This window comes from Dermacentor silvarum, chromosome 4 (assembly GCF_013339745.2).
Source record: "Dermacentor silvarum isolate Dsil-2018 chromosome 4, BIME_Dsil_1.4, whole genome shotgun sequence".
NCBI classification, from domain to species: domain Eukaryota; kingdom Metazoa; phylum Arthropoda; class Arachnida; order Ixodida; family Ixodidae; genus Dermacentor; species Dermacentor silvarum.
Window position 1 is genome coordinate 229,531,471 of NC_051157.2, and position 27,997 is coordinate 229,559,467.

The window sequence follows — 27,997 nt, forward strand, 5'->3', positions numbered from 1 at the left end:
GGTCAGTAAGATGACACCTGTTCATGAATAAAGAAAGCTCTATATGTGCAGTCACGTGCCTGTTTTAGCCCAAGCCTGACTAAACACAAGCCACATATACCATCGTTACCATGATGGCACAGTGCTCGTTAGACTCACACAGACAGCGACACCTCTCTTGGTAACATTGCAAGAAACTCTATTGGTAATAGGTTTCTGGTAAAAGTCTCATTTCGTGCCTCAACCCCAGGGCCAGTACACATCACAAATTGCGAAGCACGTTTTTTTTTTTTTTTTTGCATTTCGGTCGTTGTGCATCAGTCAAGGTTCTAAGTTGAGTGGCTCTTTTAGAAAACAATTAAACCCATTTCTACTAGGCCCGAGCAGACAGCATCAAAATCCATCAAGTCACAGCACAAAATTTCAAGGCAGCATTGCCAGCCGTCTTTGGTCCTTTACGAGAGAGCCCACCTGCTGTAGCTGGTGGTCATCCAGGGCCAGCTCCTCGGAGGACATGGTGATCTCGCTGCGGTTGATCACTGACCGGGGCAGCTGCAGCGGGTCTTCCTCCTCGGAGCCTGCTCGGCGGAACAGCTCCGACGTGGGGCCCATGGGCTCGCCCCAAGAGCGAGAGTAGGTGCGCCGACGCTGCTCCCAGTCCCACTGGGTCCCACCTGCCTGCTGTTGCTGCAATGCCACCAGAGGGAGCTCAGCTGGTCCTTATCAAGCAATATAATCATTAGTACAATTGAAGCCACTTATAACGACCCCAGATATAACAATCTATCGGTTATAACGACCCTCCCATGGAAAATGCTTCCAGATATTCAAGCGTTTTAAATTGCCGTACTGCTACAACTAACACTTCGAACCCGGTAACGGTAAAAAGAGGGCACACGCAAAGTCCCAAAGCACGGACGCACCTCCAAACTAGGCGCACGGTCGCATGTGACCCGCTCCAGTCCAACCGCGAAGATTAAACGGCCTTCGAGAAGAGTGAGCGACCGCTTCGCACAAATTTCGGAAGCCGTGCAGAACGTCACGCCATGGTCACTTTACGCTCTGTCAGGCCTTTTCAAGTGACACGAGTGTCTCATTTCAGGAATCACCAGCAGTTTGTGTGCAAGCGTGAGTACGAGCGGGTGTGAAAGAATGTGGGGGCATTTGATCCTTAAATGTCTGACTTTGTCTAGGTACTAAGGAGGAGAAGTTTCGTATGCGTTTGTCCCAAGGCGTGCCGGCACTGCGGAATGAGGTTTGCTGGTGAGATTGCGCACCCTGGCCATGCCCACGCACGAGTTTGTTTACACTCCAACGCTGGCTGCCGGCGCAGTGAACCAGGTGAAGCAGTGCGCACTGATGCCCCGTTTGGTGACCTCTGCATCTGAAGGTACTTGATAAAACTTTTTAGAGCGCAAACAAAAGACAAGGCACAAAAGGGAGGTGAAACACAGGACAGGCGCCTGTCCTGTGTTTCACCTCCCTTTTGTGCCTTGTCTTTTGTTTGCGCTCCAAACGTTTATCCAAGTATGCACCAACTAGGCCCACAGAAAGTTCTTCTAAATCTAAAGGTACATAGGACAGACTTTCTCGCGCCTTCGCCGCTCGTGCAGTCATGCCGGATTATACCTTTCTCGTGCCTTGCGGCACTCTGCCTTCATAATAACATCACTGATTTTCACAGGGGAATAGTAGGGGTCATAGTAGAGACCGGACCTGCTCTCCTGGAGCAGTAACTTTGCTTGTGCCAGGCTTTTCGTATGCTGAAGAATGTTTATACAGTTAAACCTGCTTATAACGAACCTCCATATAACGAATTCCTGGATATAACGAAGTTTTTCTATTCCCCGCCGTTACTCCATAGAAGCACGTGTAATTGAGACCTCTACGTAACGAAGTGGCAGCGGGAGACCCCCTTGATATAACGAATTTTCCCCTCCGACCACCTAGAGATTTCGCCCCAAATTTTGTCATTTTTGCGCGAGCAGCAACCGGAAGCACCTTCTCCGGCGCGACGGAATGCGAAGCGATCGCACGTGTGAGTGCGTGCGTGTGCAAGGCGGGCCTGCATCCCTCGACCCGGCGATCTAGTCGCCGCGGGCGTGACCTTTCCCCCTCCCTTCATTCAAACCTGATCCTGCCGCTTGCTGCAGCTGGCCTAGCCCGCCAAGCCGGCACTCTCTCCTTTTCCAGTTGATGTTGCCGACGCGCTGGTACACGCTGTGACACATCAGACTCGATGAGCGCGGACACGCGCTGTCAAACGCTGGCGGCGTGTGGAAGCGCCGCGGGAGAAGCGAGCGAAGTGACCTTCGTGCTGTTGTCCATCGCTTCAACGCAAACTGAGCGCCGAGAACACACAGCACGCACAAAGCTACGAGCCGCCGACGCACCTACACTGCTAGACTCTGCCCCAACGCAGATCGCTTTCAAGATACGGCCTGCGCGACAGCGCGCCGCCGCGCATTACGCAGTTGATGCCAGAGTACACAACGCCGCCCCGCTATCCCTCCCCCCTCGCTCCCTCGCCGGTGCCTCGAGCGCAACGGAAGGCGCGCTTCCTCCCTGCTTTTCTTGCGCGCGCGAGATTTAGACGCGGTCGTCGGCTCCCCTCGCACGTTTTCACTCGCACATACAGCATACGGCGCGCGGTGACTGCGTTATCGCCCTTGGACTTTAGTGTAAGGCCACGCTAGCGGCAAAAACACGCGGCAAAAACGCGCGGCAAAAGCGGCAGGAATCGGGGGTCTTCCGGCGTGCCGCGCGAAATGGTTCGAGACCCATTTCTGCGGAAAATGCCGCGTGCCGCGAGATGAAGAACCAATCAAGAGCGACGAGAGTGACGTCACGGAGCTATCACAACCGGACCGCCGCCGGTCCGCGCCGGGTTTTCAATCGACGATCGTCGTCTCTCGCATGAAACAACGAGCGCTCGCGGTGTTGCTCGCGCGTTCTGCGGAGGGCGCGGGAGAGCAGCGCGGCGAGACGCGCGTGCCACGGTGGCCTCGCGGCAAGGCGCTGACACGCGGCATGACGCGCGCGTTTTTTGCCGCTAGAGTGGCCGTACTCTTATATGGAATATCTATGAGCCAAAACCAATTTTAGGGCCACAACGCGTCATAGCGCGTCATAGACACCATCTTTATATAGCAAATACGGATCTCAAGGGCCATACTTCTGCTGGCGGGAACCGAAAATACGTCATAGTTGTCGCCCCCGGCACTTTGGGAGGCCAATGCCATCGTCAAGCCACCAAGCCAAGCGACATGAAAAGTCACAATGGCCGCGCGGGCCGGCGCGGGGTGGCAGTTCGCAACGTATGATGCGGGAACGGTCCCGCAGTTACAACGCAACAGCGGGGTTACCAATGCATTGGGTTCTATGGGAGCTGTGCCGGGACCGGTCGAAAACGACGTAACAGCCGGGAAAACGCAGCCCCCGGGAACGTAACAGCGAGGTTCTACCGTAACACTATACGACGCTACGACGCCATCGTGACGCTCGCTTTTCGTTTCCGATGCCTCGCGCTTGTGCGAAACGACACGTGTCCACGCATCCGGTAGCTGGTGTGACATTCCAAGGACGAGTGCTTCGACGAAAACGGAAAACAGGTGCGCGTTACAATTGAGGGCGCGTTAGAATCAAGTAAATACAGTAAGCGTTTCTTTTTCGAATTTTCGTGCCGAACCTGCATAAAACGAAATCCTCTTTATAACGAAGTTTTTCGGGAATTTGTCAATTTCGTTATATCCAGGTTTAACTGTATAACTCAAAAGGGACCATGACAAAATGCTTTTGAATAGTTGCGGAGAACAGCATACGAAAAGCCTGGCACGAGTGAAGATATTGCTCCAGGAGAGCAGGCCTGGTCTTTACTACAGCCCCTAATGCGCCCCTGGGAAAATCAGTGATGTCATTATGAAGGCAGAGCGCCGCAAGGCACGAGGAAGGTATAATCCGGCATGACCGACTCAGCACGAGCGGCGCAGGCACGAGAAAGTCTGTCCAACCTACCTTTAGACCCAGAGATCACCAACAAACACACAAACACACGTCTGCACACCGCAATGCGGGCACGCCTAGGGACAAATGCATACAAAAGGAGCAAAGAAACTTCTCCATAGTACCTAGGCAAAGTCAGACATTCAAGGAGCAAATGACCCCAAATTTTCTCTCTCACGTCCGCTCATACTCACACTGCGCACATGCAGCTGGCAATTCCTGAAATGAAACACTCGTCGTTTTCAAAGCATGGCACGCCTCCAGGGAGGAAGCGTGCCATGTACAGCATAAACAGCAAGGCACGGTGCGCGTGCGCTGGTGCGATATCGGGTGCCACGACGGCGTCACTCTCATGTTTGTGCAATTGTCCGTGCGGCACCATGTGCAACACACCTGTTTCAACGATTTGGAATGATCACCTATGTCTTTCCACCACGGGAACAATGGCTGCTCAAGCATTCCTGTCCACACGGCCTGTCGCAAAGGAGTGCATAATTAAAGAAGCCCGTCAGCATCGCTGCAGCCGATGCGATCAATGGAGACTAGAAGCTTCGACACGGTACCGAGAAAACACCTTTCACACAGCGAGAGAAGGAGGGCCTACGGACGAGTCCTCCTCGAAGACGTTTCAGCGGCGAAGGCGATAAGCGGGAGGGGGATCAGACCACGCCGGTGAAGAGCTGTGACGTGGAGACCGACAGTAGAAGGGCTAGTAGACAAGTTCCTCGAGCATCTGCATTTCCTGAACAAGTTCCTTTTTCGAGATTTGTCTCGAGGTACGCCGAGATCGTCTGGCTCAAGACCAGCATCTATGATTGGACACTTTGTGTTCCTATTCATTCACGTGTTGGACTATTAGTGCTTGTCGTTACCTATTTTCTACAGTTTTGTTAGCACTCATCTCAATTGCCTTGTGATGTACTTAGCCGAAGTGTGTATGTGCGTATGTTATTGCCTTATTTGACTAAATATATTTTGTTGTGTTTTGACAACTCCGGGCTATGACTCGGTCTTTGGGCCACAACCGGCATTCGCTGGCGCACCAGAGGGCCTTTTGTTAATTTTCCGTGCTTTCGTGGGGTTATTTTCGCAAGCTGATAAGTCGGCTTTGGAATTTGGCCCAGCGTTGGTGCCTCGTTCAAGGGGTGTGTGACAATATTTCTGGCACCCGCGACAGGACCTGTCTGGTGCAAATTGTGTGTCCATAGTAGGGAGAAAGAGCCTCGGGTCATTTACACTACCATCATAAACGATTTTTAGAGTTGCACCACATTTCGCTAACTTGTGTACAGAGAGCAGTTCGATAGTTGAAATCTAGGCAGATATTTTATTACATGCGGCTAGATTTTTGAACGACTCATGGATCTCGAGAAATTAGTTGCCCTCGGTGGGAAGATGGGTCTTTCCAGAGCTGAACTACGGAAGTGGGTTAGCCAGAAGGAAAAAGAAGCTGTAGAACGAGAGAAGCTAGTGGTCGAAAGGGACAAAGAAGAAAGAGAGACAAATGAGCAACAGATACTGGAAAAAAGAGAGGCGCAGGAGCGAGAAGAACAAAGAGAAGCTGAAATAGCTGAGAGAGAAAGAAAGACAGCACAAGTTAGAACTCGAACGACTTCATTTGCAGCAGCGCACAGACGCCCCCCGCTCAGGCAAGAGTCAATAGCACTGAAGGGAAGAAACTAGCTTCCGTCCGAACACAAGTAAGCTGCTTGTGGCATTCGATGAAACAAAAAATCACCTGCATGCTTACTTGCACACAGTGGCGCACCGACGAGGGGGGGGGGGGGGTTCGGGGTTGTAACCCCCCCCCTGAGGCTGACCTAAACCCCCCTTTTGTTTAACCCCTTTTCTTTCCTTGCGCATTTGAGTACTGCAACTAAGATGTAAGACGCGCAATCGTCTGCACACTTGCAAAAAGCGCATTTTTTTACAATTTCCCATGAAGAAATTGAAATTAGTGCTGTTTAGATGGTATTGGCAAACTGTCAACACCCCGCCCTTGACAGAGATCCTGGGTGCGCTACTGCTTGCAGAGGTTTGAGACAATTGCTAAAAGCCAGAACTGGCCAGAGGATCAATAAGCCACACTGCATTAAGCACGTGTTTGAGCGGCGAAGTACTTAGTGTAGAGATGGGCAAAACGGCTCACTTCAGTGAGCGGCTCGGAACTGCCGAGCTCACTGAAATGAACCGGTTCAATTGAACGGGTCACTGGTTCACTTAAATCTGTAACCTGTGTTAGGCATATTATATAATTTGGCTTTGAAACACGATATATGCATAATTCAATAAGAGTGTTATTGGTATTTTCACTATGTTTGAAGAATATTTTTAGATATTTTAAAAGCGTGAATTTTTAGTTGTAATGAAACTTTTTTTTCTGATGATGGGGATAATATGCTTACGATACTGTAACAGGCAGAAATCCAGGGAAAGCACGGGGAATGCGGGAGATGGAAATTCAAGACGATCAGTATAACGAGAACAAGGTGAGAGCAGGAGCGCACGTTTCAACAAGTGGACTTGTCATCTTCAAGGCGACATATGCTCTCCTAGGCACAGGGTTCTTCTAAAGGAGAGAGAAGGTAAGGCGGGTGAGTGATCGGTAACGAGCGAGAGTGTGCTAGCGGCGAGCGTGTAGAATTGAAAAGAAAGTTAATGCGCTACTGATAGTCGGTGCAGGAGGCAGCACCGTATGTTAGCCGGTTGACGTGTCATTGTAGGTTCCTCTTTTCGTGGAAGGGGCCTGGACGACGGGGAGGGGAGGGCCGTATCAGATCCGCTGGAGGTCAGTGAACTGCTCCGCTGGAGGTTAGTAACAGGCACAATGTGACATAGTTTTTTCGTAAAGAAAAATATATAACTTCATCGTCATTACAGGAGCTTTTCTGTTTTTGTGGTACTTTAAAATCAACTTTGGTCAAAATAAGAACAAAAATTATTGTAAATTATCTTTCAACTTTATTCATTTATTCACATACGCACGCTCACTATAATATGAGTGAGCTGTAACACCATACAAATGGAATGTTGAAATCACTTCTTGAAGTACAATAGAAAAATCATACGGAAGATCCACAAAACTGCCGCGCGTACCTTTCGTTTTTTTGTGTTTTTTTCGTTTGTTTTCTTCTCTTGAGCGAACGTTTTATTAAGCGTAAGTTCTATTACAACACAACAAATCGTTGGCCTCGTTTTATTGACGTGCTAATGATACACGCTCAGAAAATGAACAGAAGTGGATGTCATGCGCGACATTTTCATGACTACACTAATTACAGTGCTGCCACTGACGAACCGAGATTTGGAGCAATTTTTGGAGCAGCAAAATCTTAATTTGGAGCACTTTGGAGCATCCAGATACAGATTTTGGAGCACTTTGGAGCTAATAAATGCCAGATGCTGGACACGTCCTAAGTTATTTCAAACACTTAAAATTGACAAGCGTTATTCCAGAAAGTATTTGCTAGCTGTAAAACAATGTTGCTCTGCCTCTGAATACATGAGTTTCCATTTAATTTAAATGAAGACAACAAACCTGTTCAAACAATATACTGTAATTAGTTTATTTCAAGTTTAGTGAAGCTGCTCAGATGTTGCCTTTTACATCATATGATTTTTTCATTGACAGCTGACACTTGTGTTTTCAGCAAGGCTCTAGCATCAGTCAGAAACAACTGGCCAGACAATGTCCTCAATGCTTTTCTGAGCCAGGCCAGCCTTGATGAGCCCCTCGTAACGCTCAGTCATTGCTTCAAGCGACAGCAGGTACTTTGCAACAGTCTGTTTTTCCTCGTAAAGCTGAAGCCTCTGTTCGGCAACTGGCAGATTCACAACTGGCATCGAGCGATTATTTCGACACCAGCAATTCAAACAAGCTCGATTATTCGGACTACTTTGAGGCACCATCACTGGCCCATAAATTTAAAGTATAAGTACTACCGAAATTTCGGACACCTTAAGGTACGCCATTTTATATAATTCGGACTTTGCCTGCATGACTGCATGCTAATTTGACCGCCAAGTTGAGCGAAAAATAGCAATATTTTGGTGTTGATACGTCGCTGGCATCGCCACAGCATGGTGGTCGGCCATGTTGCCGACACCTGCTGGAAACCAAAACTAGCGAAGCCTAGTTAATCCAACACCAACCACGCCCAAACCGTCGGGCAAGCGAACTCCGGCAAGCCATTTGGGAGTGCATTCGGGTTGGCTCCCCGCGTCCACCGTTTATTCATTGACGTGTTAACTAGCGACACGGTCGCGGCGACTTGTGTTGTTTAAGCGGCGCCGACTACAGCCTCGATGTCTCCGGCGCCACGAGGACAGTGACTGTTTAAATAAAAAAGAACGCCGTCATTCAGCTATGATAGCACGGTCGACTCCTGTGCGGCGATTTTGTAGCCAAGCATTTCGCTCGATTCCATATACCGCCCTTATCATCCACCGTTCTCTGCCAGCTGATACCATTTAACGCAGGCGGAGCGTCGCTCTTATACCACTGACGAAGCGCAAGGAGCAGCAGTGGAAAAGGCATCGCTACAAAATTGCGGTCCTGTTGCCAAAGGTTGAATTTAGATTCGATGCATCCATTAATTGTACTTTCGTCTATTTCTGGCAACAGCATAACAATGGTAGAGATACGGACTGACCAGATCGTAGGCAAGCGTACATGTGCGCAGGACCGGGTTGACAAACTTGGGCTTTATTTTTGGACGATCCCTTTCCGGGATACTTTCACTTTCGCGACATTTAGCGCGACTAGCACTGGACACGTCGACGGATTGGACTAGTACTGGACACGTCGAAACTACCAAGTATGCCGACGCTGACACTAGTGACGCGAAATCCCACGAAAGTGAACCTATCCCCGAAAGTGGTCAACCGAGAATAATGTCTTTTTTAGCCACTGGTGGAATAAATTCAGCTATTTTCTGGCGAATTTGGATATTTCCGGCTCCCAATTATTTTTACTTTTAGGCGGTCCCCATCGAGCCCGAATTATCGGTCGCCGTTCGATTTATGAAGTCGCTTTAGTCATGTGCGCTATGCACGTCTGCGGGCTACTGCGGCCACACACGTAATGCGGAGGCGCTAATTTTGGCGCACTTCGGCGCAAAATCGTGTATTTTTATCAGGATGGCACAGGAAATCTCGTATGGCGCAATTAGGCGCAGGAGTGGGAGCACTGTAATTAGCGAAAATGAAGACCTGCATGTAAACTGGTTATTCTGGCAGCAGCGGGGGAGCAGCCTGGACGGGTTCTAACTGCTTCGTCGTGTATTTCCAGCATCTGCGCAGAACATAATCACGCATCACGTATGCGGTCCCCCTTGGGTGCAGATGAACCGGGCCATCATCACGATCAAACTTTCAAACTGTACGTTCACTGTTGTCTTTAAAGACACGGAAGACAGTCTTCGAAGTGTCGTTGCACAAGCGCACGATCGGTGAGAGTCGCGAGACATCGTTCGAACAGCAGCAGGCAACAAACGGTGCCATCCTTTGCCAATTAAGGCTTCTTTACTTCTCCACCCGCCATGGTTGCTCAGTGGCTATGGTGTTGGGCTGCTGAGCACGAGGTCGCGGGATCAAATCCCGGCCACGGCGGCCGCATTTCAATGGGGGCGAAATGCGAAAACACTCGTGTACTTAGATTTAGGTGCACGTTAAAGAACCCCAGGTGGTCCAAATTTCCGGAGTCCCTCACTACGGCGTGCCTCATAATCAGAACTGGTTTTGGGCACGTAAAACCCCATAATTTAATTTTTTTTTTCTTTACTTCTCCCTTCGGTGGCATCGAGTGCCACCCCATAGGACGAACAAAAAAAACCAAAGGCACTGCCGCACACACCACACACATCAAGCGAGTACGAGTAGCGCGAGTCTGCCCACGCCGGCCACGACTCGTCGGTCAAAAAACGAAACCTCGAAACCCAGCAGAAGACCCGGCTCTGATGGAACGGTTCAGCACGGCTCACTAAACGAGAGAGAACCAGAGAACCGGCTCCGAAAGAACCGCCGCTCACTTACAGAACCACGGCTCACTCGACTCACTCATTCTTCAAAAAGAGCGGCTGAAAAGACAGCCGAAGGCGAGGGGGTGGAGGCTACTCTTGCGAGGAAGGGCGGGAGGGCAGTTGCTTTCTCGCACCGCTAATAGATGGCGCGGAAGTCGCACCCAGCAGAAGACCCGGCTCTGACGGAACGGTTCGGCACGGCTCACTGAACGAGAGAGAACCGGCTCCGAAAGAACTGCCGCTCACTTACAGAACCACGGTTCACTCGGCTCACTCGTTCAAAAAGAGCGGCTCCAAAGACAGCCGAAGGCGAGGGGGTGGAGGCTACTCTTGCAAGGAAGGGCGGTAGGGCAGTTGCTTTCTCGCACCGCTAATAGGTGGCACGGAAGTCACACCCAGCAGAAGACCCGGCTCTGACGGAACGGTTCGGCACGGCTCACTGAACGAGAGAGAACCGGCTCCGAAAGAACCACCGCTCACTTACAGAACCACGGCTCACTCGACTCACTCGTTCTTCAAAAAGAGCAGCTGAAAAGACTGCCGAAGGCGAGGGTTTGGAGGTTACTCTTGCGAGGAAGGGCGGGAGGGCAGTTGCTTTCTCGCACCGCTAATAGGTGGCGCGGAAGTCGCACCCAGCAGAAGACCCGGCTCTGATGGAACGGTTCGGCACGGCTCACTGAACGAGAGAGAACCGGCTCCGAAAGAACCGCCGCTCACTTACAGAACCACGGCTCACTCGGTTCACTCGTTCTTCAAAACGAGCGGCTCCAAAGACAGCCGAAGGCAAGGGGGCGGAGGCGACTCTTGCGAGGAAGGGCGGGAGGGGAGTTGCTTTCTCGCACCGCTAATAGATGGCACGGAAGTCACACCCAGAAGAAGACCTGGCTCTGACGGAACGGTTTGGCACGGCTCACTGAACGAGAGAGAACCGGCTCCGAAAGAACCGCCGCTCACTTACTGAACCACGGCTTACTCGGCTCAATTGTTCTTCAAAAAGAGCGGCTCCTGTTGGAGATTATCAGCAGACGACGAAGAAAAAGAATGGAACGTGAGCTGCTGCCTCCGCGCCTGGCGCCAAAGAGTGCACGCTTCGTTATGATCATCATGATAGCTTTTGTGTTCGTCTCTCTCCATTAAAGGCTTCTTTGAGTGTATCGCGGCTCCGTCTTTTCTGGCGACGCGACCGAGTGGCCGGCGTTCTGCAACATATGGTGCCGAAACCCGGGATCAAACCAGGGACCTTTAGGGACAAGGTCCTACCATGAAAACGAGCTTCATAAACGGAACATCCGAAGTGATGATCCTCCGAGTGCAAGCTGGAGAAGTTAAAGGATCAGACCAAAGCACACTGGAGTCCTTTTGGACGTTGGACGCTATGGGAATTGCACCAAAAGAAGCAACTCATGGGCACGCAGACACGTTGGCTGTTTTCCAACGCAAAATTGCAAAGATTGGAAAGCGGTACCAAGTAGCTGTTCCGTGTAAAGAACCGGATATTGAGCTACTACAAGACAATTACAGCGTTGCACTCAACCGTTCACGAAATCTGGTTCAGCGCATGTCGAAGCCCGAAGGATTGCTTCAGAGATACGATACGGCGATTCGTCAGTACATTGTTTCCGGCCATGATGAAGTTGTACTTGACAAGGAATCGATAGATGGCCCTGCGTACTACATGCCACACAGTGAGGTTATTCATGAGGACTCACTCACAACCAAGCTCCGCATTGTTTTTGAATGCGTCTTCTCACACCAAAGGAGAGAGACCTCTGAACAGCTGCCTCGAAACTGGCCCGAACCTAAACCCGCACTTACTGCAGGTTCTCCTTCGCTTCAGATGGTACCTAGTGCCTATGACAGCAGACATCAAGAAGGCGTTCCTGCAAGTGGAGATACGAAAAGAGGACCGTGACATGTTCAGATTTCTGTGGTTTGACAAAAGTCCTGCTGTTCCTTTCACGGAAGAAGCAGTAGAAGTTTGGCGTATGACCAGGGTACCCTTTGAATCTACAGCAAGTTCCTTCATGCTTACGGCTACTATACAGCATCACTTGATGTCATATGTAAGAGGCCGCCGATGGCGCGAAAAAGAAAAGGAGCACGAGAAACACGGGGTTCCGAACGGCGCGAGCGCGCGAGGCGCACGAACCGAGGCATAGTCGAGGGATGAACGGCGCTGTCCGTGGAGTTTCAACGTGGCACCGGGTCAGGAAGGTCGCATCTCCAGCTATGTTCTGGCGACGGGAGACTTGGGGGTCTGGTTGAGTCCGTGACGCTGGCCGTCCAAGGTGTGGCCGTCGACCTCGGCAAGTTCGGGCGAGGCTCCTGGACGGGCTGCAGCTTCTCACAGCAGGACCAGGCACCCCAGAGAGGATCCCCCTTCTGCGGCAGACCGGCACGTTCGAATCTCCTCGGGACGCCACGTCGGCACTCCTGAAGAAGTTGCGACGCATCCCGACGCTAGGCCTAGGCAGGTGGGCCTAAGCTACGGCGAACGCCATCAATGACGAGATGATGGGCTCGCCACCGACGGAGCACTGATGAGCTAAACACCGACAAAAGAGACGACGCGACGACAGCGAGGCACAGACGTCTGCAGAATCGCCAAGAGCGCTGAATTCGGAGAGAAAGAGCCGACGAGCTTCGGACTCGGACAAACGTGCAACGACGAACACAACAAGGTGACTCTTATTCGCCGCGTCCCAGCGTTAATACAAGGTTGCCTGACTTTGGTGGATTAGCCGCCACAGACGAGTGTAGGCACAAATAGGAACATTCTTAGTACATTAGGCTTTAGGTTGTAACTTCATTAGTATTGTCCCCGCGGTGTGTTTTAGTGTGGTTGTTTATTTTTTGTTTCCTTTCGTTCGGGTCTTGGGTTCGTGCGTAATTAAAAATCCTTTTGCTGTGTTGCCACGCGCCTGCCTACTCCATCTCCTCTAACACCTGCACGCCCCCGAGATCGGTGACAAAACACATCACACTTGACGACACAAGTTCATCCCGAGAAAAGGGCCGTAGCATAGCTACTTCTGAAATCCTTTTACGTCGATGACCTCTTATTCGGAGCGAATGACTTAGAAGCAGCGGCAACTCTTTACAAGTGCACGAAAGAGCTGATGGATGATGCCTTTAAGGAAATGGAGCTCAAGCTGTAGGCAACTAGAACGACTCCAATGATGCTCTTACCCCTCTAGCCTATGAGAACGCTGGACATCAAGAGAGAGTGCTTTAAGGATGGGTTGGTCCAAAGCAACAGACGCCTTCATCTACAACACGGAGCACATCTTTACTTCCTTGGAGAAGGCAAAAGACACTAAGCGTTTTGTCCTCCACTGTAGGCTTTGAGCATGCCAAATTGCTTGCCATGTGTTACATCCTCCTCCTCCCGTCATCGTCACCCATCATGCGCCTCTTTCTTCCCTCTTTATTTCCCTCTTCCCCTTCCCCCAACGCCGAGTAGCTGGCTAGAGGAATTTACCTCAGGCCGACCTCTCTGCATTTCGCATCATTAAACTTCTCTCTCCCTCTCTCTTGTCCTCCAGACAGTGTCGAGGATATACGACCCATTAGGATTTCTCGCTCCATACGTAGTGCGAGGAAAAATGCTGTTTCAGCAGTTATGGGTTTCGAAGGTTGACTGAGATGAAGATCTTCCTGATCACATTGCAGAAAAATGGCACGACTGGAGAAACGAATTGATCCATTTGTCAAAAGTCAACGTTCCCCGTCACCTCATGAGTGGACTTACAGAACCGCGTGACCTTCAGCTACACGTTTTCGTCGACGCAAGCACAAAAGCGTACGGAGCTTGTGCATACCTTCGTGTAGAAGATGTGAATAGGAGCGTGGCTAGCACTCTGATTGTAGCCAAGTCAAGGATCGCCCCACTGAAAGCTCTATCCTTGCCGCGACTAGAGCTAATGGGTGCGTTAACAGGAAGCAGGCTGTTAAAATATATAGTGAAAAGTTGCGGAGATCTCATGCCAAGAGCGCAATGTTTTCTTTGGACTGACGCAACCATAGTGCTTGGCTGGTTACAGCGAGCGCTTTCGACATTAGATGTCTTTGTGAAGAACCAAATCACAGAAATTCTGTCTATTACTTCGGATTGTAGCTGGCGGCATTGTCCAGGAGAAAGCAATCCTGCTGATAGACTGACCCGAGGTGTTTCCTTAAACGTACTGGTTACCGGGGTAGACTGGAGGCAAGGACCAGCTTGGCTGAGTAAGGACTCAAAAAAATGGCCAGCAGTGAAGCATTCAGAGCCTCAAATCAACGACATCCTAGGGATACCAGCGACAAAACCAACGACGCTTCACTCTACAGGAAACGCAGAACTTCCAACTATTATTACTGAGGTTAAAGCGGTACTCAATACACGACCTCTAACGTATTCCGATAATCAGGCAGGCGAGCCTGTAGCCCTCACGCCAGCGCATTTCCTAGTGGGCCAGCAACTTACGACTTTACCAGAAGGAAAGACATTATCAGACCGACTAACCAGCCACGATGGCAACGACTATCAGCAACGCTTTCAACATCGACAAAAAATGATGAATGACTTCTGGAAGCGATGGAAACATCAATATTTGCTGCGACTGCCATCGGCTCATCGCTCACCCACGCATCACTCAAGAAATTTAAAGGTCAGCGACATCGTAACAGTCGACATTCCCAACACGCCCAAGTTATTCTGGCCGCTAGCCCAGGTTAAAGAGGTGTACCCAGGCACCGACAGATTTGTGCGTGCCTGTTTGATCCGATTACAGGGAGGCAAAGTCTTCAAGAGGCCAGTGTAGAAGCTACATCGTCTAGAACTAGATGTCACCACATTTGAGGCCCCGGAGGATGTCGGAGATTAGCAGCAGACGACGAAGAAAAAGAATGGAACGTGGGCTGCTGCCTCCGCGCCTGGCGCCAAAGAGTGCACGCATCATTATCATCATCATGATAGCTTTTGTGTTCGTCTCTCGCCATTAAAGGCTTCGTTGAGTGTATCGCAGCTCCTTCTTTTCTGGCGATGCGACCGAGTGGCCGGCGTTCCGCACCAGCTCCAAAGACAGCCACAGGCGAGGGGGCGGAGGCGACTTGCGAGGAAGGGCAGGAGGGCAGTTGCTTTCTCGCAACACTAATAGATGGCGCGGAAGTCGTACCTTGCAAAAGACCAGGCTCTGACGTACGGTTCGGCACGGCTCACTAAATGAGAGAGAACCAGAGAACCAGCTCCGAAAGAACCGCCGCTCACTTACAGAACCACAGCTCACTCGACTCACTCGTTCTTCAAAAAGAGCGGCTGAAAAGACAGCCGAAGGCGAGGGGGTGGAGGCTACTCTTGCGAGGAAGGACGAGAGGGCAGTTGCTTTCTCGCACCGCTAATAGATGGCGCGGAAGTCGCAGCCAGCAGAAGACCCGGCTCTGACAGAACGGTTCGCCACGGCTCACTGAACGAGAGAGAACCGGCTCCGAAAGAACCGCCACTCACTTACTGAACCACGGCTCACTCGGCTCACTCGTTCTTCAAAAAGAGCGGCTCCAAAGACAGCCGAAGACGAGGGGGCGGAGGCGACTCTTGCAAGGAAGGGCGTGAGGGCAGTTGCTTTCTCGCAACGCTAATAAATGGCACGGAAGTTGAACCTAGCAAAAGACCCGGCTCTGACGTACGGTTCGGCACGGCTCACTGAACGACAGAGAACCGGCTCCATTTCTCCAAAAGAACCGCCACTCACTTTTACTGAACCACAGCTCACTCGCTCTTTAAAAAGAGCGGCTCACAAAATCCGGCTCGCTCCTGAGTGACCCATCTTTAAAGGGACACTAAAGAGAAACAGGAAGTTCAGCTGGAATAAAAGAGGGACCTTCAGGAATGCATGCAGTTTTTGTTGGGTGCAAAAATATGAGTTATTAGCGGAGAAATTCGTAAACAAAGACCAAATATCTCTTTCTCAATTTCTCTCACCCCAGATTTGGCATGAAGCAGTGTCGTCACAGATTGCATTGTTCTCAGCGAATCAGAATGCGCCATGATACGTCACCGCTTGCGTAAACGGCCGAGGCGCTGGGCTGGATGCATCATGGCTGCATGCATGGTCGCTGCGTTTGCGTTCGCCGCGATGGATACCGTAGCTGCCGCTGAACCTTGCAACGAAGAGCTCGCCAGGAAAGCAGGACTGCATTTCAGCGATATTCAGTGAAACGGAGCGCGAAATGATCCTCTGTTCTCGAGCGGTAGGTGTTTCCGCGTGCGATGGCGGTGAGCCGCCGGCCACGCCGGCGGAATGCAGAGCTTCGTTTTCGTCGATGGGAGGCGAAGCGTCCGGTCCGCCAGGCGACGGTGTTCCCGACAGAACAAGCGTAGAAAGTTGTGCACGTACTCGCTATGGTTATTTCGTGGCTTTATTTAATGACATTCAGCACTCACCGAGCCGCCAGTTTGCTGCTGCAGCCCCACCGGTAGGAGGTTTGATGAAGGCCGCATTGAGGGAACAGCTGCTCGAGAAAGGACTGGCCTCTGGGTCACGCCAAGATACTTTCCGAGGGCAAGATTATACACATAATCCGAGGGCGAGAAATGCAGAGAGCACACCATCGGTTTCTCTGGCTCTTTTGCCGTTTTATCATCGGCAGAGCACTGAGCCATTGCGAACGCCGGGGAGCCGGGGCTCTCCGAGCGACGCCACATGAAACGACACAATCGAGTCAACACTGCCGCTGCCCCTGATCAAACGCCTTGGGCCATTTATACAGCCCTCAACACTACACACACGAGGAATTTTCTGGCTGTTTCCCGCGAAGTCAACGCTTTTCGAGCCACGCAACACGCAACCAAACACCGTAGAGCGGAACAGGCGCGCGCGACGATGCATTGACCAAAAACGAAACTACGAAACTATCACGGCCGCATGTTTCGCCATGCCATTTTTTCTTCTTTATTTAATTTTGTGCTAAACTTGTACTTCCTCGCTTGAAACGGTTTAAAAAGTTGGAAAATGCTGTTTATGTACGTTTAAGGTGTATTTCATTTTGCATTTTATTAACAGCGATAAATCGCTGTCGACCAATCGCGACCGTCCTGCGTTTGTAATCTCCGACGTCACATCACGTAGTGCGGGAATTTCGAAGGGGCGTCAGCACCTATCCTTCAGTTTTTCGCTATTTTCTCGCTTATTAAACATCTGTTTGCAGTAAGAATGGTATGGCTGTGATCATGAAATGATAATCTACCATTTAAGCTCAACTTCCGGTTTCTCTTTAGTGTCCCTTTAACTTAGTGTGTACGGTAGGCTCACGCCAACGGACAGATACCTCTAATTATGGAACGGTGAAGGCTGCTCTACTAAAGAGATTTATACCCCTGTCAAGCGGGCAAGTTAAGTGCACTTACGGAGAGTGTCACTCGGTTTAAGAGCACTTTGCCAAATCTAAACGTTGGAAGTTAAGTGTCACTCGCAAAAGAGTGTACTTCGGTAGAAGTGCGTACACGGAACGCACTTTGCAGGCCGAGTGCGTAGCCTCGCCGCCAGTGGTTTCAATGGTACAAAGTGTAATGCACAAAAAAAAAGGACACAGAAGTTTATTGTAGTGGTTGAACAGCTCTTGCGGACAAATAATAGCCTAAAACGTGCTCATATTCTGTTCTAGCAGGATCAAATGCCGCCTCGTCGCACACCGATATGTCGTTCTGGATTGGCTAGGCATTTTTCTTGGCCGGCATTGACTTTCCACACTCTTATAATAAAAAATCTTTTCGTTTTTTGTTGAAAAAACATAGATTAGGTTGTTTTTATTAATATTACAACGTAAAACAATCACTGTTTAGAATTATTTTTCGTTTTAATCTACATCTTCACAAAACGCACTCGTAGTCTTCGCCATTTTTTTTTTTTTTTACTGCGAGTGCGCTCTGTTTTTCCGTTTAGAACCGCATAGCCTAAAGTGTCACTCAAGGTCCCAAAGTGCACTCCCCGTAAGTGCACTTAACTTGCCCGCTTGACAGGGGTATTAGGTTCACTGTAGAAGGCTTCCAAGATAAGTTTAGGACCAGAAAGCCCGCCGATGGCAAGACTGCCACGCAATTTGCCGCACGGCTCAGCCACTAAGTAGAACCTCGCTGATACATTTTTCACGCGACCGTAAACAAAAAAACAAAAAAACTTTAGAACTGGGAAACGCAAGAGCCTAGAAACAGGAAAAATTGAGAAATGAGAGTAGTGGCCCACAATTTTATTTGAATTCTTACATTTGAAAAAAAAAGTTGCAGTTTCGCCAGAAAGCTGAAGCATTGATTGCGACAGCAAATTAGTAGACAGATATACAAAGTAAGGATAGTAGTTTTATCGTCCGTGTAAACTTGTAAACATTCGCTTACTAACTGCATTAACAAGCCTGATGTCAACGCGCACAGGCAATCACTCGATGAGCGCGGACACACACTGTCAACCGCTGGCGTGAGGAAGCGCTGCAGTATCGGCGCGCTATGTGACCTTCGTGTTGTATATCGCTTCAATGCTAACTGAGCACCGAGAACACACAGCACGTACAAAGCTACGAGCTGCCGACGCTTTCAAAATACAGTCCACGCGACAGCACGCAGCGGCGCAGTACACAGTGGATGCCAGAGTACAACACCGCGCGGGTGCCCACTTTTTCCCCGCCGCAGATTGCTTTCAAGATACAGCACCCGCTAGGCCGCCACCAGAGTAGCCCCTCGTGCCTCGTAAGCGACAGAAGAAGCATGTTTCCGCCCGTCCCGCCTTTCTGCTTCGCACATGCGAGCCGCAATCGTGGGCTGACGCTTGCACAGTTTCACTCGTACATACAGCGCGCAGTGACAGCGCCCTTGGACTTTATACGAAACAGCTGTATGCCAAAACAAATTTTAGGGCCCCCAACGCGTCATAGACACCATATTTAGATAGCAAATATGGGTCTCAAAGGCTATGCTTTTGCTGGCGGAAACCGAAAATATGTTATAGGTGTCAACTCCGGCCCTTTGGGCGGCCAAGCCCATCGTCAAGCCAGCGACATGAAAAGTGAACCTGGCCGCTCGGGCCGGCGCTGGGCGGCAGTTCACAACGCATGATGCGGGAACGGTCCTACAGTTGCGACGCAACAGCAGGGTTACCAATGCATTGGGTTCTATGGGAGCTATGCCGGGACCGGCCGAAAACTACGTAACAGCCGAGAAAACGTAGCACCAGGGAACGTAACAGCGGGGTACTACAAGGTGGACCGAACTTTTAGAGACTGCAAAGGGGTACGCTGCGCTTAGAGAGCTTCTGATCAGTTGCCACCAGAGCCTGTCACTCTATCTGAAAGAAAGGAAAGCTAAGCCACTTCAAGATATACTGGAATTGGCAGACCAATTTTTGGAAGCGCAGGGAGGCACCAATCTCTCCAAGATCAAAAAAGAGGGGCCAGATGATGCAAAGAAACCAGCATCTGACAAAAGGAGAAATCCTCAGAAGCCTGTTCTGAGGTGTTATCTTTGTAACCAACTGGCCCACCATACTAGCAATTGTCGGAGCAATGTTACGTGTCCCAATGATGTCAAATGTTTTAAATGTGGACGAACTGGTCACAAAGCCGTTACAAGTAGCAACCGAGGGAAAGAACCTCCCCAGGCATAATGTGTGTATGCCCCGCCAAAGCACCAAGCAGAAGACATAAATGCCAACTTTGTAGAACTGCGAAACAGAAAAAGAGTTCTGGTCGTTAATGCTGTGATGACACCACGCCCAGACTTTCTCGTTAAAGGAATGCCTGTACTTGCCGGAAAAATGGCAGGGAAACCAATCATGGTGTTATGAGATATCTGCAGCAACACAGTGATCGTGCGAAGGGACTTGGTCAACAACGATCAGCTCACGGGTGAAACCAGTTTAGTTTACCTGGTCGATGGTACGGCTAAGAAGCTTCCTGAAGCCAAGATTGATGTCGACACCCCCTATTACAGTAGGAGTGTCACTGCTCCTTGTATGGACAGCCCACTGTATGACCTAGTCGTAGGAAAGATCGAGGAAGTTCGAGCCCCAGACGATTCAAAACCTTAGGAGGAGAGCCGAAGATGGAACCATCAACAATCAAAGAACTTCGCGGAAAACCATGAAGAGCTGATGAGAACACCACGGCAGCTGTCACCCGAGCTCAAGCAAAGGCTCAGGCAAGGCCCTTCCAGCCCCTTTTCACGGCCAATTTCGAAAAGAACCCGACCGGCACTCATAACTAGGCCAAAGAACAATCACAAGATGAGTTAAGGGCCGCTAAACCAGCCAGAGGGCAAAATTTAGCTGTGGTGTTGCAGTTGTGCATAAGTCTGCAATGAACACATAGCCGCGATAATTTTTTGAAACGGTGCCGTAATAGCAGAGTTACAGGCATTTAGTTATCGAAACGCGACCCTTGCTCGTTTCGCTCTTTCCCTAACTACGCTCCGTTCGTCGACTGGTCTCTCCTCCTCACCGAGTGCGCCTCCAAATGTCACGTGACATACGTCATCGATAACATGCTTTTCAAAACACTGTCCACTCCTGGTTAAGGGGGAACGTGGGTTCTACAAATTTTTTGTTGATTTTTGGTTCTATCTGAACTAAACTTCCCTGGCTAGAAATGTAGACCAATTTTTCACTGATTTCAAATCTATAATTAGTTTTTTGATAGCTACTCTGGTTCAGAAAGCATTAAAAGTCTGAAAATAAATTGCATGAGTACTTCTTACAGGGCTTTTCAGCAATTTTTCCTTGCTGAACAGAAAAAATAAGTGCATCACCTTAATGCCAAAGACTAGGGGTGATGATATTTTTATTTGTTTGAAAGCATTCTAAAGGTAAGAAAAGCAGACCAACATTGACTGAATATTTTTTCTTATTTTCACTTATTATTACTTTTGATCGTAATTTATAAAATGATGCTAGAGTAACAGAAACAGCATCAACCCCTAGATCATTTTAATATGAATACACTGATGCCAAGCTTATTATTTTCACTCAACAAGATCATCAAAAAAAGCCCCATAAGACCGAGTGCGGTGTGTAAAAATATAGAACTGAGAAAAACGCACTTGAAGTTTAGACAGCTCTAACTTCTTCTAGAATCCAGCTACAGCAATATTAATGACATTATGTTGTAGCTCTATTCTTCACGAGAATGACTATGCTAAATATATGACTGTACCCTCCCAGAAAACTGTGAAAAGCATATTATAAAACCGCGTACTGCCGCTAAACCAGCATGAGAAACTACATTTACCACTTCATGTGCCGATCCGATAACATCAGATGTGACGATCCGATAACAGATGAGCTGCAGCTATGCCCGGTAGATGCACTGCCTCGGATGCAACAGGTAGTTCCAGCCATTCCGTTCAAGCCGGCCGTTTGGGCAGCGCAGCGTCATCCGCGATCTTCAGCTGTGCGTTCCATGGACGCTTTCGTTTCTTTCCGTAAGAACAACACGTCTTCTTTAGCTGAGCGTCTCGTGACACAAAACCACAAGACGAAATCACGGTGCATGAGCGGCGTGAACGCAAGCATAGCAGACGACCATCGAAAACCAAGAGCAACGGAGGACTGAGACGCTGATACGGATCTCAAGGGCCATACTTTTGCTGGCGGAAACCGAAAAAACGTCATAGTTGTCACCCCAGGCATTTTGGGCGGCCAATGCCATTGTTAAGCCACCAAGCTAAGCGACATGAAAAGTCAAAATGACCGTGTAGCGGCAGCAGCATCAGCGTCGCATAAGAATTTCGTAGACGCTCGCGTCTGCACGAGGCACGAGTGGCTGGCACGCACCGGCACAGGCTAGCGTTTCGAGAGATTAAAAATGCTACACTAAGAGACCGGGTGTCGGTTTTTCCTCTCCCGCGAGAGCCTGACACTTTACCAGTCTACATGGTCGCTTGTCACCACAGTTTGGTGACCTCGGACGTGTTACTGCCATACGCTCCTGTGGTAGAGACGACCATGGACCAGACCAACGCTAGGAGAGCTCAAGGCCAGAACCCTTCCGACGAACGTGGTGAACCCTCCTGTTCGGCCATCGCCGTCCGCCTCCCACCGTACTGGGACCAGCATTCTTTGGCGTGGTTTCTTCAGGCCGAATCGCAATTTCAAGTCGCTGGTATCCGCTCTCAAGCCTCAAAGTTTCATTACGCTGTTGCAGCGCTCTCGCCTGCCGCCACTGACGAAGTAGCAGATTTGTTGAATGCCCCATTGTCTACTGCCGCCTATGACGATCTCAAGGCAGCCCTGCTACAGCGCACAGCAGCTTCACAGCATTCTCGAATCCAGCAGCTTCTGTCCGCTGAAGAACTCGGCGACCGACGCCCTAGTCAACTTCGCCGAATGAAGCAGCTGCTCGGAAACAATGCGAGATCCATCGACGACGCGATGTTGCGCGAATTGTTTTTGCGTGCAGATGGTTTTGGCGACAGCCTCTACTATGGATCTTACCGGACTTGCCGCTTTGGCCGACAAAGTCATGGAAGTAGCCACCCCAACCATCGCAGCCACGACACCGTTTCCAGGTGACAAAACAACCACCCTACAAACCCTTCCCTGCTCTTCAGCAGCGCAATCTCCGCTCGACTCCTTGTGTCAGCGCCTGGCATCATCTCTGCAGCAGAACATCGCCGCACGTCAACTCGTCACCCACGCAGCCGTAGTTCCAGCAAATCAAGACGCAGGAGCACCCGCAATAAAACATCAACTACAATGCCTGGCATTTGCTACTACCACCGCTGTTTTGGGAACGACGCTCTTCACTGTCGGCGTCCCTGCACTTGGCAGGGAAACAGGCTGGCCGACCTCTAACACCGATGAGTGGTCCGGCCCAACACACAAGTCGCCTTTTCTATGTGATGGACAGAGTTACGGACAACGGTTCCTAGTCGACACAGGAGCTGACGTCAGCATTCTCCCCGCCCACCACTCCGACAGAAAAGCGACACCTGTGTCGTTTTTGCAAGCCGTCAACAGCACCAGGATTCCAGTTTTCTCGTCACGCTCCGTCATGCTAAACCTTGGCCTTCGACGAGCGGTCAGCTAGATTTTCCTGGTTGCAGACGTCCGTCGTGCAGTCATTGGAGCAGACTTCTTGCACAACTACGGACTCCTTGTCGACGTTCAACCATGCCGCCTCATCGACTCCGTGACCCAGATATCCATTCCCGGCATCCCATCATCAGGCACATCGCCGATTGCGCCCATTTCTGCCATGTTAAACGAACCTTTCGCCGCGCTCCTACGCGAGTCTCCAATCTCAACGCGCCTGCCAGATTGGATGCAACCGGTGCAACATGACGTGTGCCATCACATCGTCACCTCCGGCCCACCAGTCTATTCCCAACCCCGGCGCTTCAGTGGACTGAAGAGGCCACCGACGCTTTCACAATAGTCAAATCTGCCCTCGCCGACGCCATGCTGCTTGGGCACCCAATGCCAGACGGCAGCGCCCACTGCCATCATGACCGACGCTTTAAACACCGCCGTTGGTGCCGTTCTGCAGCAATTCATCGACAATGCATGGCATCCACTTGCCTTTTTCTCCAAGAAACTGAAGCCTGCGCAGTCCGGCTACAGCGTTTTCGGCCGTGAATTACTCGCAGTTTACCTGGCTATCAGACATTTTCGCAATTTCCTCGAAGGCCATGCATTTACTGTCTTGACAGACCACAAGCCACTTGTGCACGCAATTAACCGTTCGACGTCCTGTTACTCGCCCCGCGAGAGTCGACACTTTTCCTACATTTCCGAGTTTACAACAACATTCCGGCACAAGGGCACCGACCACGTTCCAGCTGACGTTCTGAGTCGTGTCAATGCCGTTTCCATGTTTACGTCGGAGCCTTTCATTATCGATGTCGACTTACTCGCTAGTCAACAGCGTGACGACACCGAACTTCGTACACTCCAGTTTTCGTCAACGTCCCTGAAATTGGAGGACGTCGTTGTGACTCCAGATGGTACATCCGTCGTCTGCGACACTTCTACCAACACACCTAGACCATACATTCCGGCATCCCTTCGCAGACGTCTATTCGAAACTGTGCACAACCTGTTGTATCCTGGCATATGCGCGACACAAAAGCTTCTTTCCAGTCGTTTCGTTTGGCCTCGGCTAAATGCGCAAGTTCGCGATTGGGTTCGCTGCTGTTTGTCGTGTCAACACTCCAAGATCCAGCGTCATCCCATTCCGCCTGCCAAGTCTTTCTTCCACCGGATGCCCGATTTGACACCATACACCTGGACCTCGTGGGCCCTCTCGCACCTTCCAAAGGTTACTGCTACATACTGACATGCATTGACCGCTATACACGGTGGCCAGAAGCTACACCTATATCTGACATCTGAGCGCCCACTGTTGCAGCAGCTTTCGTGTCTACATGGATTGCAAGGTTCGGCTGCCCATCCACAATAATCACCGATTGCGGTTGGCAGTTTGACTCAGCACTCTTTAACGAGCTACTCAAACTACTCGGAACGACACGTTTTCGCATGACCGCTCACCACCCGCAGTCCAATGGACTTGTTGAACGTTTTCACAGGCATCTCAAGGCATCCCTTATGGCACATGAATCGCTGGAGAAGTGGGTTCTACACTTGCCTCTCGTCTTGCTTGGCATCAGAGCCGCACTCAAGAGTGACCTAGGTTGCTCCTGTGCTGAGCTAGTCTACGGCACTCCCCTACGCCTTCCATGCGATTTTTTTGTCGCCACCAGCAAAACATGTATGCCATCACCTGCCGACTACGTTGCTGGCCTGCAAGCTTTCTTTAGCCAGATACGCCCCGTGCCTACACGTTTGCAAGAAGCAAGGTCTCCGTACGTTTCTCCCGCACTCACCTCTGCTAGCCACGTTTTCGTGCGTAACTGTGCCGTGCAGAAGCCTTTGCAGCCGCACTACTCCGGGCCATATTGTGTTTTCAAGCATCACCTGACGATTTCGTCGTGAACGTCAACGACCGATGGAACACAATTGCCCTGGAACGTCTCAAACCCGCCTACATTGAAGCACCCGCGCCATCGGCCCCAACAATGTTCGACGCAACCCTGCTGCATCCATCAACGCCGCCTCCGTCCGTGACACCCAAGACCAACGCCAAGACATGCCACGTCACGTGGACTTTTCATCCTTGGTTAAACTTTCCTCCTCTCCAGGGGGGGGGGGGAGCCCTCTGTAGCGGCAGCAGCATCAGCGTCGCATAAGAATTACGTAGACGCTCGCGTCTGCACGAGGCACGAGCGGCTGGCACGCACCAGCACAGGCTAGCGTTCCGAGAGAGATTAAAAATGCTATGCTAGGAGATTGGGTGTCGGTTTTTCCTCTCCTACGGGAGCCTGAGACTTTACCGGTCTACGTGGTCGCTCGTCACCACAACCGCTGGGGCGGCGCGGGGTAGCAGTTCGCAACGTATGATGCGGGAACGGTCCCACAGTTGCGACGCAACAGTGGGGTTACCAATGCATTGGGTTCTATGGGAGCTGTGCCGGGACTGGCCAAAAGCGATGTAACAGCCGGGAAAATGCAGCACCCAGGAACGTAACAGCAGGGTTCTATTGTATCTTTAAAGATGTTTCTCGTAAGTCAGCAGGGCAAAAAAAACAAAAAATTACCTTAGTCGGAGTTAAGTGTGCTGATGATTATGTGTGGTGCTAAGTGTTTTGATGAGTGAACCGAGCGTTTATTCATGCATCATGAACAGAGTGTTGGTTTGTACTATGTAACTACCCTGCCAGCACAGTTTTGTATACTTGCTGTACATGCTGTTTTATATTTCTGCCTTGTTACACGAGAAATGTGTTACTGTGTAGTACAAGTGTGCTTGGGTGACTTATGTTCGTACACTATGTATCGCGAGTGAAGTGACGTGCGATTTGTGGTGGACTGATTCATAGACCTACGCACTCATGCGTAGTGGGCTTTTGTGTGCACTACTTTTGTGTTTTCTTGAGATATTATTGCATAATATTCTTAAAGTGGGGGGCAGTGTCACAAAAGAGTGCCTAATCAAAGCGCACGCCGCGTATCGCCCGAGTCCACAAGGAGCCGGTCGGCCCCGCGACAGCTTCGACACAGAGAGAAAGTGCATACGGCACCGACAGCCGACGCGATCAACGGAGACTAGAAGCTTCGACAAGATATGCGAAGGCTATAGTATCGAGAGAGAGTGCACGCCGAAACACCCCCTCACACGGCGAGCAGAGCGAGAGAAAGAGGGCGTGCGGCTGCAGACGAGTCACTACCATACCTGTTAAGTTTGAAGAAACTAAAACAGGGAGTTCTTCCAACCGGGGAGGGGAATCAGTCGGTTACACCCCCACGAGGCTTATATTGTCAAGTACTGACGGGAGCACTTCCTTACAATTTTATTTACTGATATACAAATGACCACATGAACATCACTGTCTCACTTTTGCAAGCATTTTATTGTTGCTAATTCTGTCTTCAAAAATTCTTTAAAATTGAATTAAATTCTCGGATCTTACGTGCCACAACCACAATCTGATTATGAGGCACGCCGTAGTAGGAAACTCCGAATTAATTTCGACCACCTGGGGTTCTTTAACATGCACCCAATAGACGGCACACGGGTGTTTTTGCATTTCGCCCCCAACTAAATAAATGCAGCAGCCACGGCCAAAATTTGGTCCCGCGAACTTGTGCTTAGCAGCGCAATGCCAAAGCCACTAAGCAACCATGGCGGGTGTTCAAAAATTCTTCAGATAATGTTTGATTCTAAGAAATTTCATTTCTTTCACATTTTGCGAGGATGACGTTTCCCATGGACAAGCGGCACTGCGTCCTCGTATTTTTCTGGATGTTAAATTGCCGCTCGCACTCTGCAAATTGCCAATGCAAATTGCCAACGTCACTTCGGCTGAGCACTACATTAAAATACTTGACACTTTCTGAGCTAGCGCTCCTTGCTTTTAAAGCCATGACTGACTGTGGGCCTACGCAATGCCAGAGCAGCTGACGCTGAGGAGAACGATGGAGAGTCTAGTGTTGCTAGTGGCAGAACGCGGCATTCGCTCGCTAGCTTAATGAGGCTAGGGCCACTAGGGCACCCAACAACTCCATCAGCGTAAGGAGCAGCTCTGCGGTTAACGAAATAGCGCATGTATAGAGTCTCCCTACTACTTTCTTAACAATTTCTTGCGCGATCAGCTTCCAACTGGATTGGAATGGGTTGGATTCTTTTTGCCAGTGGCCTGACAATGTGGCTGGACATGAATAGAAACGGGACACAACTGCAATTTCTGGTAGATTTCCCTGTCAACCGTACAACCGGAAGAAACGGTCCCAATCCGGGAGACTTGGCAAATATTGACACGTATACATGTTTATCTTTCACCGGTGGCCGCTTTCCACCGGCTAACAAATGTTAAACGTTATCGCTCGGCGCAGGACACGTCTGTATCTAGAACGTTATCGATGCTTCTTTCCATTGCCTGTTTCCACCGAAGCTTATGTTACCTGATTGTATGACCGACGGGAATTGTCTAGAACTTTCTGGAAGACACGCGGGCACCAGGGAATATTCTGGAACATTCGATGACTCATGTATAAAAGCCAACGCATTTCGCCGCTGATCACATTTTCGACGATCGCCCACTGCCGACGATCATTGAAGTCCACATTGACGCAAGTAGCGTAGGACTCGGCACCGTGCTTGTGCAGAGGACTGAAGGACTAGAAAGGGTTGTAAGTTACGCTAGCCGGTCACTGTTGAAGGCGGAAGCTAATTATTCCACAACAGAAAAGGAGTGCCTCGCCATCATCTGGGCTACATCAAAGTTTCGCCCCTACCTCTATGGTAGGCCCTTCAAAGTTGTGAGCGACCACCTCGCCTTGTGTTGGCTAGCTAACTTGAAGGATCCTTCAGGTCGCCTCACACGATGGAATCTGAGACTTCAAGCATTCAATATCACCGTCGTTTACAAGTCCGCGCGAAAGCACTCAGACGCCGAATGCTTGTCTCGCGCCCCCGTCGAA

General features: G+C 50.2%; 1 protein-coding gene across 1 annotated transcript in view; it reads right to left on the reverse strand.

Annotated features, from left to right (window-relative positions):
• Positions 1-27,997, reverse strand: part of LOC125945147 (uncharacterized) — a 414,471-nt gene that overhangs the window by 332,053 nt on the left and 54,421 nt on the right. The window contains exon 6 of the mRNA XM_049666722.1: positions 451-666. Coding sequence (XP_049522679.1) covers positions 451-666 — 216 coding nt within the window. The remainder of the gene's footprint in view (positions 1-450; positions 667-27,997) is intronic.